Raw genomic sequence first — 19,343 nt, 5'->3', positions numbered from 1 at the left:
AGTTTGACCATATAACACCATGGAACACTGGCTTCCAGTGGAACATCATATTTTATATAATGTCACGCTTTCGATTTTTAAGGTCTTGCTCTCAGGGTCTCCATCACTTTTGTCTTTGTGTCTTTTGACCTATGTTTCGTATCAAGCTTTATGTGCTAGTCAGCAGTGTTTTTTGACTATTCCTTCTGTCCAGAAGGTTCTGTTGGTTACCTTCTGGAAATCAATGCTCAGTGTTGCTGGGCAAACACAGTGGAATGCCCTCCTGCTATCTTTGTGTAATTTCTCATAGAATGGGTATTACTAGAGTTGGTGGATTTTTCCAGAGCCCTGGGGAGAGAGAAGTCCCTGCCAGTGTGCTGGAGTGAGAGGAAACTCAGCCCAAGAGAGGAGTATTGGAATAAAATGCAGAGAGAGAGAGTGGTTTCCCTGTGGAGAGTGACAGCAAGGGTGGAGTTTGGGTTTAATAAAATAAATAGTGAAGAGGTCTGCGCACTAAAGACACCTTTTGCTGTGGCCAGAAAATGGCCGCTTTCCATTTTCTGATTTAATGGCCATTAGCACACAGCCATTAACAAAAATCAGTGTGTGAGACCTTACCACCACCTATTTTATAGGTGGTATAGGCTCACGTGCTAATTGTGTGCTAATCAGTTAGCATGTGGTAATGTAGCTGTACTAACTGATTAGCGCAGACATACCCCCTCATCAAAAAATACATTTTATTTTTTAGCATACTGGTAGCACAGGCACATAAGTACCATGGGACAACTCAGTACACCCCATGGTGCGCCATTTTAAGCTGTGATAGGTACGCATTAGTGCTTACCACTGCTTGGTGAAAGGGCCCCTTACATTAATATATTAGGTTTGCCTAAAGAAGAACAGATTCAACAGAATATGAAGGAGGATCTTGCCAGGTATTTGTGACCTGGATTGGCCACTGATGGAAACAGGATGCTGGGCTTGATGGACCTTTGATCTGGCTAGTGTGGCAATACTTATGATTGAAACTAGTCAAAGACAGCCTTAGAATTTAAGCAAGAAGTCATAGCAATATGACTGTGATCCAAGAAATTTGGAATGCAATGGAAATAAAGAAGAGAAACTACTTAAAAATCAGAGTTGAAATGGACGGCTGACTTCTAGAACTGATCCGTAGCATTAAAGCAAATCTAAGCAAAAAGCAGCCTGTCAAAAATACCCAGGGCTAGACTGATACTGTAGGCTAAGATAGGGGATAAGAGGAAGTCCAAGTGATATTTATGGCAAACATAAAACTATATGTAGAAAGGGAAAAGAAAGCGAGTGGGTCTTTGACCAACTACGCGTTTACACTAAAGCCACAAGCAGACTATGAAAATTGAAGTTGATTAAAATAGGATGCCAGATTCCATCTGTAAGGCAGCAAAATCATCTACATTTTCTGACGCTGGTATGGGGGGTAATAGAACCACATGTATTTTAGAAAAGCTTCATTTCATTAAGAACGAAGGCTTAGAATTATAGTTGAAATGGGAGGAAGTTTCATGGCTTTAAGCCAGAGGGGCTAGTTCAACATCCATAGATGGAAGTTTAGGACAAAATGTAAACAGAGTTAGTAGAGGCATAAAGAATTACTAGGCATCAGTTTCACCACGTGACGTGGTTTCACCAAGATGCAGACTAGTTGAAAGTGATATATCAAGTAGAAAGGGACAGTAAATAGAAGGTGATTAACAGGGAAAGGCATGTATAGGGACTGTTTCCACTTTACCAGTAGGAAATGTAAACGCAATGCAGACCTTTATAGCAAATATCAAAACTTGGGTGAGAGAAACTCTAGATGGGTGCTAAGAGAAGAGCGCTGGGAAAGAGGAAAAAAGGGGGGGAAAGGTAAGGGAATGAATAACAGATCGCTGTGAACTGTATAGCGGTGCCAGAAGGAAATGCGTGTCTCAGATAAGAATAAGGTTTGAAGGGGGAACTGATTTAATAAATGTAATATGAATCATGAGAGAAGCAACATACGAAGTTACAGCTTCTGTCAGGCTGGCAGAAAGCCATGAGTGTTACTGAAACCGTAAGAAAGAATAGCGAAAGGCAAAGAAGAAGGGGGGGGCAACGGCAGCCCACAGCAAACAGAACACACACAGCGAGTACAGGATTAGAGATATGAAAAATAGAAAATAAAGAACGCAATAAGTGGAGAGAAGGAGGAAGTGTAGAAAACCGATGTGTGTGTGTGTGTGGGGGGGGGGGGGGAGGGGAGGGATACGGAGACTTAGAGGACTAGAGGACATTAACTAGTAACAGGGACACACCCATGTCCACAAGCTAACAGCAGAAACGGATAGCAAGGATATTGATTTATAAAATGAAAAGTGATTAACGGTCACAGAAAGAGATGGAAAAGACAGTCTCAAGAGACATAAAGGAACCAGTGTGAAAAGACTGGAGGAGGGTGGGGCAGAGGATCCTCTGCGTAGCAAAAAAACAAATATAGGAAGTTCTGAGCAATGGAGTTAGGTAAAGTCATAAGAACAGGAAAGGGGGGGGGGGGGGGGGTAAAGACACCGAATAAGAACAGGAGAAGTTAAAGTGCGAAAGAATGGTTTAGACAGTAACACTACAAAGAATAATAAGTAAATGAGAGAAATTATTAGGCAATAGGAAGGCAGCTGGGAAATAGCTCAAGGTAGCCACGCAGAGGAATTTAAAAAGAGGAACTAATGAATTAAACATGCAGAGTAACAGTTATACAGAAAAGACCAGTGTAAGGCGTCACAAGTAAAGCGAGAAAAGGATCTGACAGTATAAGATGGATCAAAATAGAATACTAGTGCAGGGAAAAAAAAGTAAAATCTCCATTATGCAGTATTTTGCCACCAAAACACTCACATTTCCACAATTTGGTGTAGGGCAGAGCCGGGGTAGGCTGTGTTTCAGAGTGTCCCTTTATGAAGAGGGAACGATTAGAAGGATAGAGAAGCGTGACTTTCAGGGGATTGAGCCAGAGTGCTCGCATGTAGACCCTCCCTTGAAAACACGTTCGAACTCAAAGCGGTTTACCAACCAAGAGGATGGCAGTTTAGAGGGAATAATAGAGAGAAGGGTTAGGAGATAAAAGATTAGTCAGGCATCAGTTCCCATACACTTGCGCATATTTTCACCAAGATGCATACTAGCTGGAAATGATATATAAAGCAAGAAGGATAGTAACCAAGATTTAGTTATCAGGAAAGTTGTGTGGTGGCTGTTTACACTTTTACCAAGTGGAAATGCAATAACAAAGTAGCAAAATACTGGGAGAGAAGTAAGGGATGAAACTGGATCTTTGGTCACTTGAAATGCGTGTGCCTTGCCTTTCAACAGAAGGGCGTCACCAATGTTTTTATTTGGGGTTGGAGAGACCCATGAGGACCCTCTGTGGTAGGCTGGCGAGCTAGCCATTCACCAGAGAGCTTCCTCTCAAGGCTGTCATCTATAAAGCGCCAGCGCTTATCAGACTCGCTTCTAATGTCCATGGACGTATGTGTATTCTTATTAACCATTTTATCTCTAGATATTTCATAGAAAGGAGTGAGAGGAGAAGTTATAAGGATAATTACCTTTATTATAGCTTACCACAATAATACAACGGGATCAGGAATACAAGCAGATGGGTGGACAGTCGGACAGCACTTTGTGTAGCAAGCCAAAAGGTCTTCTGACACGCCCTAAATCTTCCTGCCTTATATACTCTCCTAACTCCATTCTAAGTAATGGGGCCCATAAGCTACAATGTTACACTTGTTTACTTCAAACTAGCTGACCACAATCTTGCTCAGTCAGTAAGTCATTTCCTTTGCACCTGCAGATACTTAAGAAAAACAAGTCTTTTTCTAACTTAAATGGGGAAATTGGGGAATATCCACTTTATAACTGACACTTTAGAGTTTCCATTTTGTTTTCTGATTCTCCATTTTGTTTTCACACTTCTTGCCCTTTCTTTTCCAATTCAGGCCATTCAGGTCTCAGCTTAGGCTTAAAAACTAGGCCATACTTTTCCAGCAAGCTCCTAGTTATGCCAACCATCAGACTTCTGACTTGGCCAATGCCTCTTGTAGCCTGAGCTCTATGGCTCAGTCCTCCACCATTCCAGTGTGGGGGGGGGGGGGGGGGGGGTCTCTGGCTGTATTATATCTTATCAGATGGTAATTAGTTGGAATAGCAGGATCATGAGAGTTTTTTTTAAAGGACTCACATAAGAATATTTAAGGGAAAGTTTAAAAGATGAGTAAGAGGAGGTTTAAAAACTGAAATTGTAGAAGGATAAAGGAAGAGAGGAAAAGATCACTAGGATAACTTGTAATATGAGAGAAAGTGAGAAGCTTAGATATTTCCTCATTGGTTGCAGAGTAAAAGGAACATAATGTGCTAGGATATGTTATGCAATCAAATTATTTTAACACATAGGGAGAAAAGACTGTTGAACAGAACAGATTTTAAAAATAAACAAATAGGGAAGGCATGCAGAGTCATGGCTCTGAGAAAACTTTTCAACATATTTTTAGAAGGGGATGCTGGCAAGTCACTTAACCCTCCACTGCCCCAGGTACAAATAAGTACCTGTATATGTAAGCCGCATTGAGCCTGCCATGAGTGGGAAAGCACGGGGTACAAATGTAACTAAAATAAAAATAAATAATAATACAACTCTTCTCCTATGTATCTCATAGCGTCCTGTCCTACCACAGAACATAGGATTGGGGGAGAGGGAAAATGTATAAAACTTTCTCCAGGTTCCCTAATTCCAGCCTCTCCTGTACTTGGGAAATATACTTCCTCCAATCCTTCTTCTCTTACAGAATGTACTGGGGCAAGCATCTTTAAAATCTCCAGCAGATGGTAGGTGAAGCATCCTGTGCAGTCTGTGGCTGGTTGTGGGGGCTTAGTGTAAGGTTATTAATACTTGGTTCTCTCCCTCTGACCATTCATAATGCTACTACTACTAGCCCGAAAAGTTTGCAAAGTCAAGCCTTTGTATATTTTTACCATTTTTTTTTTCATTTAGTGTGGCAGATTAAATTTAGGGGGCGTTTTCTAAAAGGAAACCTATGAATGCTACCAGAAGTTTGCACTGAGAAGGGGTACATCTTATATATTGATTATATCTATTGTACACCGCCTTCGGTGAATCTCTTCATAAAGGCAGTTAATAAATCCCAATAAATAAATAAATATCTGGAGCAAAACACCATCCAGCTCATTTTCGAAAGAGAAGGGTGCCCATCTTCCAACACAAATCGGAAGATGGGCGCCCTTCTCTCAGGGCCAGCCAAATTGGCATAATGGAAAGCCGATTTTGGGTGTCCCCAACTGCTTCCCGTTGCGGAGATGACCAAAGTTCAAGGGGGCGTGTCGGCAGTGTACCGAAGGCGGGACGGGGGCGTGGTTATGAGATGGCCGTCCTCGGCCGATAATGGAAAAAAGAAGGGTGTCCCTGATGAGCATTTGGCCGACTTTACTTTGTCCCTTTTTGTTCACAACCAAGCCTCGAAAAGGTGCCCAAACTGACCAGATGACCACCAGAGGAAATCAGGGATGACCTCCCCTTACTCCCCCAGTGGTCACCAAACCCCTCCCACCCAAAAAAACAAATTAAAAACATTTTTTTCCAGCCTCAAATGTCATACCCAACTCCATCACAGCACTATGCAGGTCCCTGGAGCAGTTTTTAATGGGTACCGCAGGGCACTTCAGGCAGGCGGACCCAGACCCACCCCTCTACCTGTTACACTTATAGTGGTAAATGAGAGCCCTCCAAAACCCACCCGAAACCAACTGTACCCACATCTAGTTGCCCCCCATTACAGTTGTGGGTAGTGGGTTTTGGGGGGCTCAGCACCCAAGGTAAGGGAGCTATGCACCTGGGAGAAATTTGTGAAGTCCACTGCAGTGCCCCCTAGGGTGCCCGGTTGGTGTCCTGGCATTTGAGAGGGGACCAGTGCACTAGAAATGCTGGCTCCTCCCACAACCAAATGGCTTGGATTTGGTCGTTTTTGAGATGGCCGTCCTCGGTTTGCTTTATAGGTGAAAACCGAGGTCGGCCATCTCTAAATGTTGAGATTTGGGTGTCCCCGACTATATTATCAAAACGAAAGATGGCCGCCTATCTTGTTTTGATAATACGAGATGCCCCGCCCCTTCGCTGGGCCGTCCTGAGAGATGGGCGCCCAGTTCGATTATGCCCCTCCACATGACCTAGTTTTATTATACTGCTTTTTCAAATTGATATGAGGCACATCTTCAGTTCCAAAGAACAGGATAAAATAGAGGACTAAGATTATGATTCTGTTCTACTTGTCAGGAAATGACTTGCATGAATTGAGAAAGAGACTATTGTTTACATGCATATCTATACCATCTCCTTAAAATGACTAGAGAATACATATTTTTTTTCTGTGAATTCTGGGGCATCCATTCTGTGTAGAGTCACAATGTATCCATTGCTTCTACATACTGGTTGCACTGTTGCTTACCTAGGTTTGTGCTATCCTGCATTGCCACTGCATATTGTGACCTCTGCTTCAACCCGTCCAGAAATGTGAGCAATAACTGTGCAATGTCAGCACTGTCATCGGACATCAGGACAAACTCCGCTCCCTGCAATGTACGGATGGTGCAGCTCTGTCCAAATGACTTTTCTGCCCTGCAAACACAAAAGTGTCATCCCTGCCACTAGTATATAAACAGATTCAGGAGAGATGGAACTGGTAAAGCCAGCAGACTCAGACTAAAACATAATACATATTACAATTACAATTCAAGAGAACATTTTTTTCCAGTCTAAGGGGTAAGGCTGTGAAATAGTCTATCATCTGAATTAAATGAGGCAACTTCCCTAGAAATATATTTTTGAGAACATACTCTTAGCAGCTAATATGAATGGTTATAATACTCTTTGAACAACAGAATCTAAATTAGGGAGTCAATATTCTGTGTAGTTTAAGTAGGCAAGAGAGGCTCCTGACAATTTTATCACCTTAACATTCTAATAGACAGGAGGAGTGGCCTAGTGGTTAGGGTGGTGGACTTTGTCCTGGGGAACTGAGGAACTGAGTTTGATTCCCGGCACAGGCAGCTCCTTGTGACTCTGGGCAAGTCACTTAACCCTCCATTGCCCGCCGCATTGAGCCTGCCATGAGTGGGAAACCGCGGGGTACAAATGTGACAAAAAAATAATACAGGTACACCATCTATCTCAAGAACCACCCTCCAAAACCACACCATAAGTGCTGGGCAGACTTCTACGGTCTGTGCCCTGAAAATGGCAAGGAGGAATCAAGGTCAGATATACATCTAAAGTAGCACATATGAGTTTATCTTGTTGGGCAGACTGGATGGACTGTACAGGTCTTTATTTGCTGTCATCTACTATGATACTATTGGGCTCATTTTCAAGACAGAAAAACATCTAAACAGTGGCATAAAGCAGCATTTGGACATTTTTCTCACAAAAATGTCCAAATCAGAATTTTCGAAACCTATTTTTAGACTTTTTTCTTTGAAGTCCGTCAGAAGTGCGTCCAGATCTCAAGGGCGTATCAGGGGCGTGTTCAGGGTGGGATATGGACGTTCCTGAGACTTAGAATTTTTCAGCCATAATGGAAGAAAAAAAACATCCAGGACTAAAACTAAGATGTTTTGAGCTAGACCTGTTTTAATAACGAATAAGGCGCAAAAAGGTGCCCTAAATAACCAGATGACCACTGGAGGGGATCAGGGATGTCCTCCCCTGATTCCCCTGGAGGTTACTAACCTCCTCCCACCCTCCCCAAAATGTGATGAAAAACATTACTTGCCAGCCTCTGTGCTAGCCACAGATGTTATACTCTGGTCCATTAGAATAGCATGCAGGTCCCTAGAGTAGTCTAGTGGTGGGTGCACTGCACTGCTGTCTGGACTCAGGCTTCTACTTCCACCCTACCTGTTACACTTGTGCAGGAAACTGTGAGCCCTCCAAAATTCACCAGAAACCCACTGTACCCACATATAGGTGCCCCCTTCACCTGTAAGGGCTATGGAGTGGTGTACAGTTGGGGGTAGTGGGTTTTGGGTGGGTTTTAGAGGGCTCAGCAGACAAGGTAAGGGGAGCAATGGTCAGATGTGTACCTGGGAGCATTTTATAAAGTCCACTGCAGTGCCCCCAAGGATGCCCTATTGCTTTCCTGGGATGTCACTTTTCTACTATTCTACCTGATGCCAAGCTTTCTATTTTTTTTATAACATCTGAGCCTTGTCTATTGTTTATCATTAGATTTGGGCTTTGAATTCAGATATATAGATGAAAAGGAAGTCTCATTACATATATCTAAATACCAGAGTGCTATTTTTCCATACTTCATAGCAAGAGTGTACATTCCCTAATTACCTGTCCCAATGCAACTGAAGCTTTTACCTCCTCAGTGCATGTAAATGGTTTCAACCCTGTGTGGATTCTCTGATTCCATGTGAGGCTTTCTTTCCAACCAAAGGTTTTACCACACTCAGGACAAGTAAATGGTTTCACTCCTGTGTGTATTCTCTGGTGCATTGTGAGGTTTACCTTCTGACCAAAACTTTTACCAGACTCTCCCGTGTGGACTTTCTGATGTACTTTGAGATTTACATCACAACCAAAGCTTTTACCACACTTAGAACATGTGAATGGTTTCACTCTATTGTGGATTTTCTTGTGTATTTTGTACATTTCGCATTTGGATGTTTTTTGTTTGAAAATGGACCAAAAAATAAAACATCCAAATCACAAAATGTTTTTCCAAACAGCATTTTCAAAAGGAAAAGATAGACTTTTATTTTGTAGAAAATTATCTTTCCTGTTCTGATTTTGGACGTTTTACAAAAAACGTCCAAATTCAGACTTAGATGTCATATCCAAAAATGCCCCTTGTGCATTTGATGTGCCCAAAGTCACAAGGAGCAGCAGTGGGAATTGAGCCCATGTTGCCAGGATCAAAGCCCACTGCACTAACCATTAATCCACTCCTCCTCTGTTTTGGACATTTTGCATTTGGACGTTTTTTGTTCGAAAATGGACCAAAAACAAAAATGTCCAAATCACAAGACGTCCATAGCATTTTTGAACACAAAAGGTAGATGCCTATCTTTTTCGAAAATGACCTTCTTTCCTGTTCAGAATTTGGACATTTATGTAAAACGTTCAAATTCTGATTTAGACGTTCTATCGAAAATTCCCCTCCACTTAACTGAAAGAAATCTCGGCGAACTTGGAAGATATACTGAGCCAAATCAACAAGTTGAGTGATAAATCACCTGGACCGGATGGTATACGCCCCAGGGTACTGAAAGAATTCAAACATGAAATTGCTGATCTGCTGTTAGTGATCTGTAACCTGTCGTTAAAGTCATCCGTAGTACCTGAAAATTGGAGGGTGACCAATGTAACATCAATTTTTTAAAAGGGTTCCAAGGGTGATCTGGAAAATTACAGACTTGTAAGCCTGACTTCCGTGCCAGGCAAAATAGTGGAAACAGTTATAAAGAATAAAATTATGGAACACATAGACAAACATGGTTTAATGGGTTCAGCCAATGGAAATCTTGCCTCACCAATTTGCTTCATTTCTTTGCATGTGTGATTAAACATGTGGATAAAGGTGAGTTGGTAGATGTAGTACATCTGGATTTTTAGATATCTTTGGACAAAGTTCCTCATGATAGACTCCTGAGAAAATTAAGAAGCCATGGGATAGGAAGCAATGTCCTTCTGTGAATTAGGAATTGGTTATTGGACAGAGGATAGGGTTAAATGGCCATTTTCCTCAATAGAGGAGAGTAAATAGTGGCGTGCTGTAGGAATCTGTATTGGGACTGATGTTATTTGACATATTTATAAATGATCTGGAAATCGGTAAGATGAATGAAATTATTTAATTTGCAGCTGACATAAAACTATTCAAAGTTGTCAAAACACATGCGGATTCTGAAAATTTGCAGGAAGACCTTAGGAAACTGGAAAACTGGAAAACTGGGCATCCAAATGGCAGATGAAATTTAATGTGGACAAATACAAAGTGATGCACATTGGGAAGAATAATCCAAATCATAGTTACCTGATACTAGGGTACACCTTAACCAGGGCTTTTTTTGAGGGGGTACTTGGTGGTACTGAGTACCGGCACCTTTTCAATTGTCTGCTAAAATTGACGCACAGACCCCAAGTTTTAATGAAAGAGCTCAGGCTCTACACACCAATTCTGCCTTGTCATAGATTCTGTGACTGGTTGCAGGGGGCCTGGCTATTGTGGGGTGGGTCCCTCAGTGATCACCCCACCCCTGAAGAGTGGCCTAGCATTTGAGTACTGGCACCTTTTTTGCTAGAAAAAATGCACCGACCTTAACAAAACACAGTAACATAGTAAATGACCGCAGATAAAGACCTATATGGTCCATCCAGTCTGCCCAACAAGATAAACTCATTATACATGGTATGCGATACTTTATATGTGGGAGTCAGCCCTCAACAAAAAGATACAGGTGTTATTATAGACAATACGCTGAATCTTCTGCTCAGCGTTTGGCAGCAGCAGCCAAAAATGCAAACAGGATGCTATGAATTATTAGGAAAGGGATGCAGAATAAGACCAAGAAAATTATAATGCCTCTGTATTGTTCCATGGCATGACCTCACCTTGAGTACTAAATTCAATTCTGTCTCATAAAAGATGTAGCGGAATTAGAAAAGTTTCCAAGAAGAGTGACCAAAATGATAAAAGGAATGGAACTCCTCCCATATGAGGAAAGGCTAAAGACGTTAGGGCTCTTCAGCTTGGAAAAGAGACGGCTGAGGAGGGATATGATAGAAGTCTATAAAATACTGAGTGGTGTAGAATGGGTAAAAGTGAATCGATTTTTCATTCTTTTAAAAAGTACAAGACCAGGGGACACTCAATGAAATTACATGGAAATACTTTTAAAACAAATAGGAGGAAATATTTTTTCACTCAAAGAATAGTTAAGCTCTGGAACTCGCTGCCAGAGGATTTGGTAACAGCAGTTAGTGTATCTAGGTTTTAAAAAGGTTTGGACAAGTTCCTGGAGGAAAAGTCCATAGTCTTGAAGTAACTATACACAGGAAGTCAAATACTTTAGCGTTTAACTTTAAAAAATGAGACTATGATAAAATGAGAAGAACGGTGGAAAAAAAAACTTAGAGGGACAACTGAGAGGGTAAAAACTGTACAACAGGCATGGACGCTGTTCAAAAATACCATCCTGGAGGCCCAGGACAAACATATTCCACTAATTAGAAAAGAAAGACGGAACTCCAAAAGACAGCTGGCCTGGTTGAAAAGTGAGGTGAAGGAAGCTATTAGGGCTAAAAGAAACGCCTTCAGAAAATGGAAGAAGGAACCGTCTGAAAATAACAAGAAGCAGCATAAGGAGTGTCAAAGCAAATGCAAGGCGCAGATAAAGAAGGCCAAGAGGGATTACGAAAAAAAAGATAGCATTAGAGGCAAAAAAACATGGTAAAAAATTTTTTTCGGTATATTAAAAGCAGGAAGCCAGCAAAAGAATCGGTTGGGCCGCTGGATGACCGAGGGGTAAAGGGGGCGATCAAGGAAGACAAAGACGTAGCGGAGAGATTGAATGAATTCTTTGCTTCGGTCTTCATCAAGGAAGATTTGGGTGGGATACCGGTGTCGGAAATGGTATTTCAAGCGGACGAGTCGGAGAAACTTACTGACTTCACGGTAAACCTGGAGGACTTAATGGGGCAGTTCAGCAAACTGAAGAGTAGCAAATCTCCTGGACCAGATGGGATTCATCCTAGAGTACTGATAGAACTGAAAAATTAGCTTGCGGAGCTACTGCTAGTGATATGCAATTTATCCTTAAAATCGAGCGTGGTAACGGAAGATTGGAGGGTGGCCAATGTAACGCCCATTTTTAAAAAAGGTTCCAGGGAAGATCCGGGAAATTATAGACCGGTGAGTCTGACGTCGGTGCTGGGGAAAATGGTAGAGGCTATTATTAAAAACAAAATTACAGAGCACATCCAAGGACATGGATTACTAAGACCGAGTCAGCAGGGTTTTTGTGTGGGGAAATCTTGCCTGACCAATTTACTTCAATTTTTGAAGGAGTAAACAAACATGTGGACAAAGAGGAGCCGGTTGATATTGAGGGGCATAATTGAACAAAAACGTCTATCTCCATGGGCGTTTATCTCCGAGAACGGGTCCGTGAAGGGGCGGACCGAACCGTATTTTCGAAAAAAATAGACGTCCATGTTTTATTCGACAATTTGTGAGCTGGGCGTTTTTGTTTTTCAGTGATAATGGAAAATGAAAGCGCCCAGCTCAAAAATGAATAAATCCAAGGCATTTGTTCGTGGGAGGGGCCAGGAGTCGTAGTGCACTGGTCCCCCTCACATGCCAGGACACCAACCGGGCACCCTAGGGGGCACTTTTACAAAAACAAAAAAAAGGTAAAAGAGCTCCCAGGTGCATAGCATCCTTACCTTGGGTGTTGAGCCCCCCAAATCCCCCTCAAAACCCACCGCCCACAAGTCTACACCATTACTATAGCCCTAAGGGGTGAAGGGGGGCACCTACATGTGGGTACAGTGGGTTTGGGGGGCGGTTTGGAGGGCTCCCATTTACCAGCACAAGTGTAACAGGTGGGGGGGGGATGGGCCTGGGTCCACCTGCCTGAAGTCCACTGCACCCCCTAATAACTGCTCCAGTGACCTGCATACTGCTGCCAGGGAGGTGGGTATGACATTTGAGGGTGAAAATAAAAAGTTGTGAAACGGCATATTTTGTGGTGGGAAGGGGTTTGTGACCACTGGGGGAGTCAGGGGAGGTCATCCCCGATTCCCTCCAGTGGTCATCTGGTCATTTAGGGCACTTTTTGGGGCCTTATTCGTGGAAAAACAGGGTCCAGGAAAAGTGCCCTAAATTCTCGCTAAAAACGCATATTTTCTTCCATTATCGGCGAAAGGCGCCCATCTCTGATTGCCCGATAACCACACCCCAGTTCCGCCTTCACCACGCCTTCGACACGCCCCCATCAACTTTGTCCGCATCCGTGACGGAGTGCAGTTGAAAACATCCAAATTCGGCTTTCGATTATACCGCTTTATTCGTTTTTGTGAGATAAACGTCTATCTCCCGATTTGGGTCGCAATATAGGCGTTTTTCTTTTTCAATTATAAGCTGGATTGTGTACCTGGATTTTCAAAAGGCGTTTGACAAGGTACCTCATGAAAGGCTACAGAGGAAACTGGAGGGTCATGGGATAGGAGGAAAAGTTCTATTGTGGATTAAAAACTGGTTGAAGGACAGGAAACAGAGAGTGGGGTTAAATGGGCAGTATTCACAATGCAGAAGGATAGTTAGTGGGGTTCCTCGGGGGTCTGTGCTACGACCGCTGCTTTTTAATATATTTATAAATGATTTAGAGATGGGAGTAACTAGCGAGGTAATTAAATTTGGTGATGACACAAAGAGGGGCATAATCGAACGCGAACGCCTATCTCCATGGGCGTTTATCTCCGAGAACGGGTCTGTGAAGGGGCGGGACGAACCGTATTTTCGAAAAAATGGATGTTTTTGAGCGTTTGTTTTTTTTAGCGATAATGGAAACTAAAAACGCCCAGCTCAAAAACGTCCTAATCCAAGCCATTTGGTCGTGGGAGGTGCCAGGATTGGTAGTACACTGGCCCCCCTGATATGCCAGGACCCTAACTGGGCACCCTAGGTCAGTGCAGTGGACTTCAGAAAAAGCTCCCACATGCGTAGCTCCCTTACCACGGGTGCTGAGCTCCCAACCCCCCTCCCCCAAAACCCACTACCCACAAATGTACAACACTACCATAGCTCTTAGGGGTGAAGGGGGCACCTACATGTGGGTACAGTGGGTTTTGAAGGCCTCCCATTTACCAGCACAAGTGTTGCAGGTGGGGGGGGGATGGGCCTGGGTCCACCTGCCTGAAGTGCTCTGCGGTACCCACTAAAAGTGCTCCAGGGACCTGCATACACTCAGGCCTCTAGGACTTGTTGCTGCTGTATAACATTGGCACACCAGTTGACACCTGAAGACTAATCTCTACGAAAACGTCCTTTATTGGAATAAGCACATTTACTCACAGTTAACTGCAGAGGTTGTTCCCCACTGGCAACGAGTCTCCCTGGTACTGAGATTAGCAGTAGGTCAGAGCTGGCAGAATGCTGTACAATGCCCTCTTTCAGCCACATTCAAGGGAAGAACTAAGTTGTCTAACGTGGCTAACACAGGAAAGGGAACTAAAACTGGCTTACAAAAATGGCCACTACCGCATGGACTACAACAGGAAACACAACAGGGCACACTCTGACCCAGTAGGCAGGGGGAAAAGCACCATGTGAGAAGAGCCTAGCAACTACCAACATCGTGAGACTGTAACACAAGCTAATGAAATCACGGAGCCCAATACCCTACACCCACCACAATACAATGCTGATGTGACCCTGTAGTGCACCTGAGAGCCACATCTGACCCAGGGAAAGGCTGTGAGAGGATCGAACACATTCTGCTGTCATGGAGGTGGGTATGGCATTTGAGGCTGGCATACAGGCTGGGAAAAAAGTTTTTAAAGTGGGGTTTTTTTTTGGTGGGAGGGGGTTAGTGACCACTGGGGGAGTCCGGGGAGGTCATCCCCGATTCCCTCCAGTGGTCATCTGGGCAGTTGGGGCACTTTTTGGGGACTTGTTCGTGAAAAAAAAGGGTCCAAAAAAAGTGACCCAAAATCGCCTTTTTTTTTCCGATTATCAGCTACAGACGCCCATTTCTCCTCGGCTGATAACCACGCCCCAGTCCCGCCTCCGACACGCCCCCGTCAACTTTATTTGTTTCCGCGACGGAGTGCAGTTGGAAACGCCCAAAATCGGCTTTCGATTATACCGATTTGGGTGCCTTTGCGAGAAAAACGCCCATCTCCCGATTTGGGTCGAAATATAGGCGTTTTTCTCTTTCGATTATAAGCTGGATAGTTATTCAAAGTCGTTAACTCGCGACAGGATTGTGAAAAATTACAGAAGGACCTTACGAGACTGGGAGACTGGGTGGCTAGATGACAGATGACGTTTAATATGAGCAAGTGCAAGGTGATGCATGTGGGAAAAAAGAACCCAAATTATAGCTACGTCATGCAAGGTTCCACGTTGGGAGTTACGGACCAGGAAAGGGATCTGGGTGTCGTCGTCGATAATATACTGAAACCTTCTGCTCAGTGTGCTGCTGCAGCTTGGAAAGCGAATAGAATGTTGGGTATTATTAGGAAAGGTATGGAAAACAGGTGTGAGGATGTTATAATGCCGTTATATCGCTCCATGGTGCGACTGCACCTTGAGTATTGTGTTCATTTCTGGTCACCGCATCTCAAGAAAGATATAGTGGAATTGGAAAAGGTGCAGCGAAGGGCGATGAAAATGATAGCGGGGATGGGACGACTTCCCTATGAAGAAAGACTAAGGAGGCTAGGGCTTCTCAGCTTGGAGAAGAAGAGACGGCTGAGGGGAGACATGATAGAGGTATATAAAATAATGAGTGGAATGGAACAGGTGGATGTGAAGCGTCTGTTCACGCTTTTCAAAAATACTAGGGGGCATGCGATGAAACTACAGTGCAGTAAATGTAAAACAAATCGGAGAAAATGTTTCTTCACCCAACGCGTAATTAAACTCTGGAATTCGTTGCTGGAGAACGTGGTGAAGGCGGTTAGCTTGGTAGAGTTTAAAAAGGGGTTAGATGGTTTCCTAAAGGACAAATCCATAGACCACTACTAAATGGAATTGGGGAAAAATCCACAATTCCAGAAATAACATGTGTGGAGTGTTTGTGCATTTGGGAAGCTTGCCAGGTGCCCTTGGCCTGGATTGGCCGCTGTCGTGGACAGGATGCTGGTCTTGATGGACCCTTGGTCTTTTCCCAGTGTGGCATTACTTATGTACTTATGCTATTGAGACAGACATGGAGAAGCAACTGCTTGCCTCGGGATTTGTAGCATGGAATACTGCTACTAATTTGGTTTCTGCCAGGTACTTGTGACCTGGATTGGCCACTGCTGGAAGCAGGATACTGGGCTACATGGACCATTGGTCTGACCCAGTATGGCTATTCTTACGTTCTAACCCGACTTTCTAAAATCACCGCTCCCTCTGGGTATGCAGCCCTAATCCTATTTTACAAGAAGTTTTACATTTGGCAGAGCCTCTTGTACAATAACTAGTGGAACCATGCCCATTTCCTCAACAATGAAACGGGCCCTAGGAAGGCTGTCATATAAGCTTCTTATTTCTTTCTCCCCTGCCCTCCCCTCCATGTCCAGCAACTCTTCCCTCCCCTCCCCTCCATGTCCAGCGATTCTCCTCTTCCCTGCCCTCCCATCCGTGTCCCACGATTCTCTCCTCTACTGTCCTCCCATCCCATCCACGTCCATCAATTCTCCTCTGCCCTGCCCTCCCCTTCCTCCCTCCCCTCAATGTCCAGCGATTCTCTCCTCCCCTCGATTTGTACCTGAACGTTCTCTGGCTGGCGTTGGCTTCCGTTCTGTTCATAACATCCCTCCTGACGTCAGCTCGCCTCCAGCGTTCCCTTCCCTCTCACTGTTCTGCCCTCTGACGTCATTACGTCTTGACGCGAGGGCGGGACAGTGAGGGGGAATGGAACGCTGGAGGCTGGCTGACGTCAGGAGATGTTATGAACCCAGGCAGCCAGACATGGAACGTTGGAGGTGCAAATTATTATATAGGATATGGGAATTCTATGTGTCCTGACATGGACATTTAAATTATCCCTCTGCACATTGTTTCTAAAATTTGCCTCTAAACTTTTAAATTTAAAAATATGCTATCATTGAACACCTAAATTTAGGTGCCTTAAATTCTAAGATTCCTATATTTAGAGTCTTCAAAAGTGGCTGTGGTAACAGGAGAAAAGTCAGAAGTCAGATGGGTTTGTTTTACTACTATTAACTAATTAGCAGATCACAGTAGTGTACAATTCTAAAAACCAATAGAAAACGGAAAAGAACTATAAAAATGGATAGGACAGTGATCAAAGATCTCAATCAATCAGCCTTACATGCATTAGCAGAGGGAAGAAAAGATGAAGAGGGGAATATTGCAGGAACTGGGTGGAAAAATGATAGTGCCTTTTGTGAGATTAAATGCTTGCTGAAAGAGCCATGTTTTGAGTATTGCTTTGAATCTTTTAAATTACAGTTCTGCACAAACTGAAACTGTAACTGCAAAGGGGCATGCACAGGGGGAGGTACATGGGCGAATCCTAAATTTACACACGTAACTTATACAATGCTATAAGTCAGAACTACTCAAATATTTTGAGTGGAGATCCAGAAACTTCAGCTGTCTGAATCCCAGAGTCTGCAAACTACTGCATGCACCTCATGTCCCCTCCACCCCTGGGTCCAACATTTCACCTTTCTTCCTTCCCTACCTCCCTCCTGTCCAACCATTGCCCATTCTCTCTCTCTCTCTCTCTCTCTGCCCTTCCCTCATCCAACATCCCTCCATCTGTCTTTCTTCCCACCCAGCCACTGTCCAACATCTCTTTCTCCTTTGCCTCTGCCCCTGGGTCCAACATCTCTCCATCTGGCTTTCTTCCCTCATTCTCTCCCATTGTCCAATATCTCTTTCTCTCTACCCTCCTCCTCCTCCAGCTTCATTTCTTCTATGTCTTCATTTTTTCCATGTCTTCATTTCTTCCCTCTCTCTGTTCCACTGTCCAGTATCTCTCTCTCCCTCCCTTCTGCCCTTAGGTCCTACATCTCTCCATCTAGCTTCCTTCCTTCCTTCTCTCCCATTGTCCAATATCTCCTTCTCCCTCTCCTCCCCTCCTCCTCCATGTCCAATATCTCTTTCCATCTCTCCCTCCCCTTCCAGTCCTGGGTCCGGTGCTCCCCCTCTTTCAGAACCCTCCCCCTCCATCTACCTTAAATTGTTTTTCTGTCCAGGTCACTAGCAGCAGTAGCAATTTCATACAGGGCATCATCTACTGCTAAGGCCAGAGCCTGCTCTCTGCTGTGTCCTGCCCTTGCGGAAGCAGGAAGTTAGGTCAGAAGGGAGCAGGATGCAGCAGGGACCAAGCTCTGGGTTCAGTGGCAGGCAGCCTGTGCAAATCCTGCTGTTGACAGAGACCTGGACAGAGAAACAATTTAAGGTACAGTGAGGGGGCGAGGGTTTGGATACAAGGGCAGCACTAGAGGAGGAGTTGATAAAGGGGGTCAGTCCACCCCTGCTGCGGTGTCAGGGCCAAAAAAAATCAGCACCTTGGCGGTCCACACATGAAGGCCAAACTGACTGCCATCTAGACTGCCCAACAAAATAAACTCATAGAATAAATTATAATGTGATACTACCTATATATATTTCATCTTGATTTGTCCTTGTCATTTTCAGGGCACAGACCATAGAAGTCTGCCCAGCACTGGACTTATTCTCCAGCTACTAAAGCTGAATCTGTCCAGCCAGGATCAGGGCACAGAACAAAGAAGTCTGCCCAGCACTGGCTTTCCTTCCCAATTACTGGTGTTGCCATCTAATCACCACTAAGCTGGTTTGGTTCCATGCCTTCTATACAGGATTCCTTTTGGGCCGATGATAATAAACCCCATGCTATTCCGAACAGCGCTGAAAACGTAGCGCTGGAACAGTGCAGGGAAATAAAGCCCCAATGATCAAAACTAATAGAATGCAAATTTATGCACGCTATTAGTTTTGATCATTGGGGGACTTCTGTGGGAGGATTGCACCCAAGGCACAATCTTCCCACAGAAGGTATTTGACAGGTCCGGGCTGTCAAAAAAAAAGCCCAGACCTGTCAAACCAGCCCCCCCCTACAATCCCTCCCCCAAACAAATATCTGTTGGTCTACTGGGACTCTATTGTCCCCCCTCAGTCTGGTGGCCTCTCACATTCTAGAATACTAATGAGCGCACACAGTGCTCTTACCCAAGTGAATGTAACTGCGAGCAAATAGGGCTTACATTTAGGCACTAAGATTATAGAATGAGGGTGTGTGTGTTTATGAGACCAACCTTGAAGTGTGAATCCCAATGATCTCTGGGAAAGAGAGGTCCAGAAATTTCTTCTCTGCCTTGTCTAAGAAGCTGATCCCTTTTGAGTTAATGGCCATAATGAACTGGTTCTTGGGTAGTGTGGGTCCTGAAAAACAGAGGAAAGGTTCATTTGAGGTACAGTACATTTGAACGTAAATTCATTTGAGGCCTGAAATGGAGAATGGTGTTTATTTTAATATAATTTTTAAAAACAGAAAAAGTAATTGTTGGAAGAATA

The 19,343-nt window shown here is 43.9% G+C and overlaps 1 protein-coding gene across 3 annotated transcripts in view; it reads right to left on the bottom strand.

Moving 5' to 3' along the window:
* Window positions 1-19,343, bottom strand: part of MYO7B (myosin VIIB) — a 390,666-nt gene that overhangs the window by 107,590 nt on the left and 263,733 nt on the right. For all 3 annotated transcript variants that reach the window (XM_030215810.1, XM_030215809.1, XM_030215811.1), the window contains 2 exons: window positions 19,085-19,211; window positions 6,501-6,670 (listed from right to left, as the gene is read on the bottom strand). In XM_030215810.1, coding sequence (XP_030071670.1) covers window positions 6,501-6,670; window positions 19,085-19,211 — 297 coding nt within the window. The remainder of the gene's footprint in view (window positions 1-6,500; window positions 6,671-19,084; window positions 19,212-19,343) is intronic.

Source organism: Microcaecilia unicolor, chromosome 10 (genome assembly GCF_901765095.1).
Source record: "Microcaecilia unicolor chromosome 10, aMicUni1.1, whole genome shotgun sequence".
NCBI lineage: Eukaryota > Metazoa > Chordata > Amphibia > Gymnophiona > Siphonopidae > Microcaecilia > Microcaecilia unicolor.
Note: the sequence above shows the minus strand (reverse complement) of the source record. Positions and strands in the feature narration are given on the sequence as shown.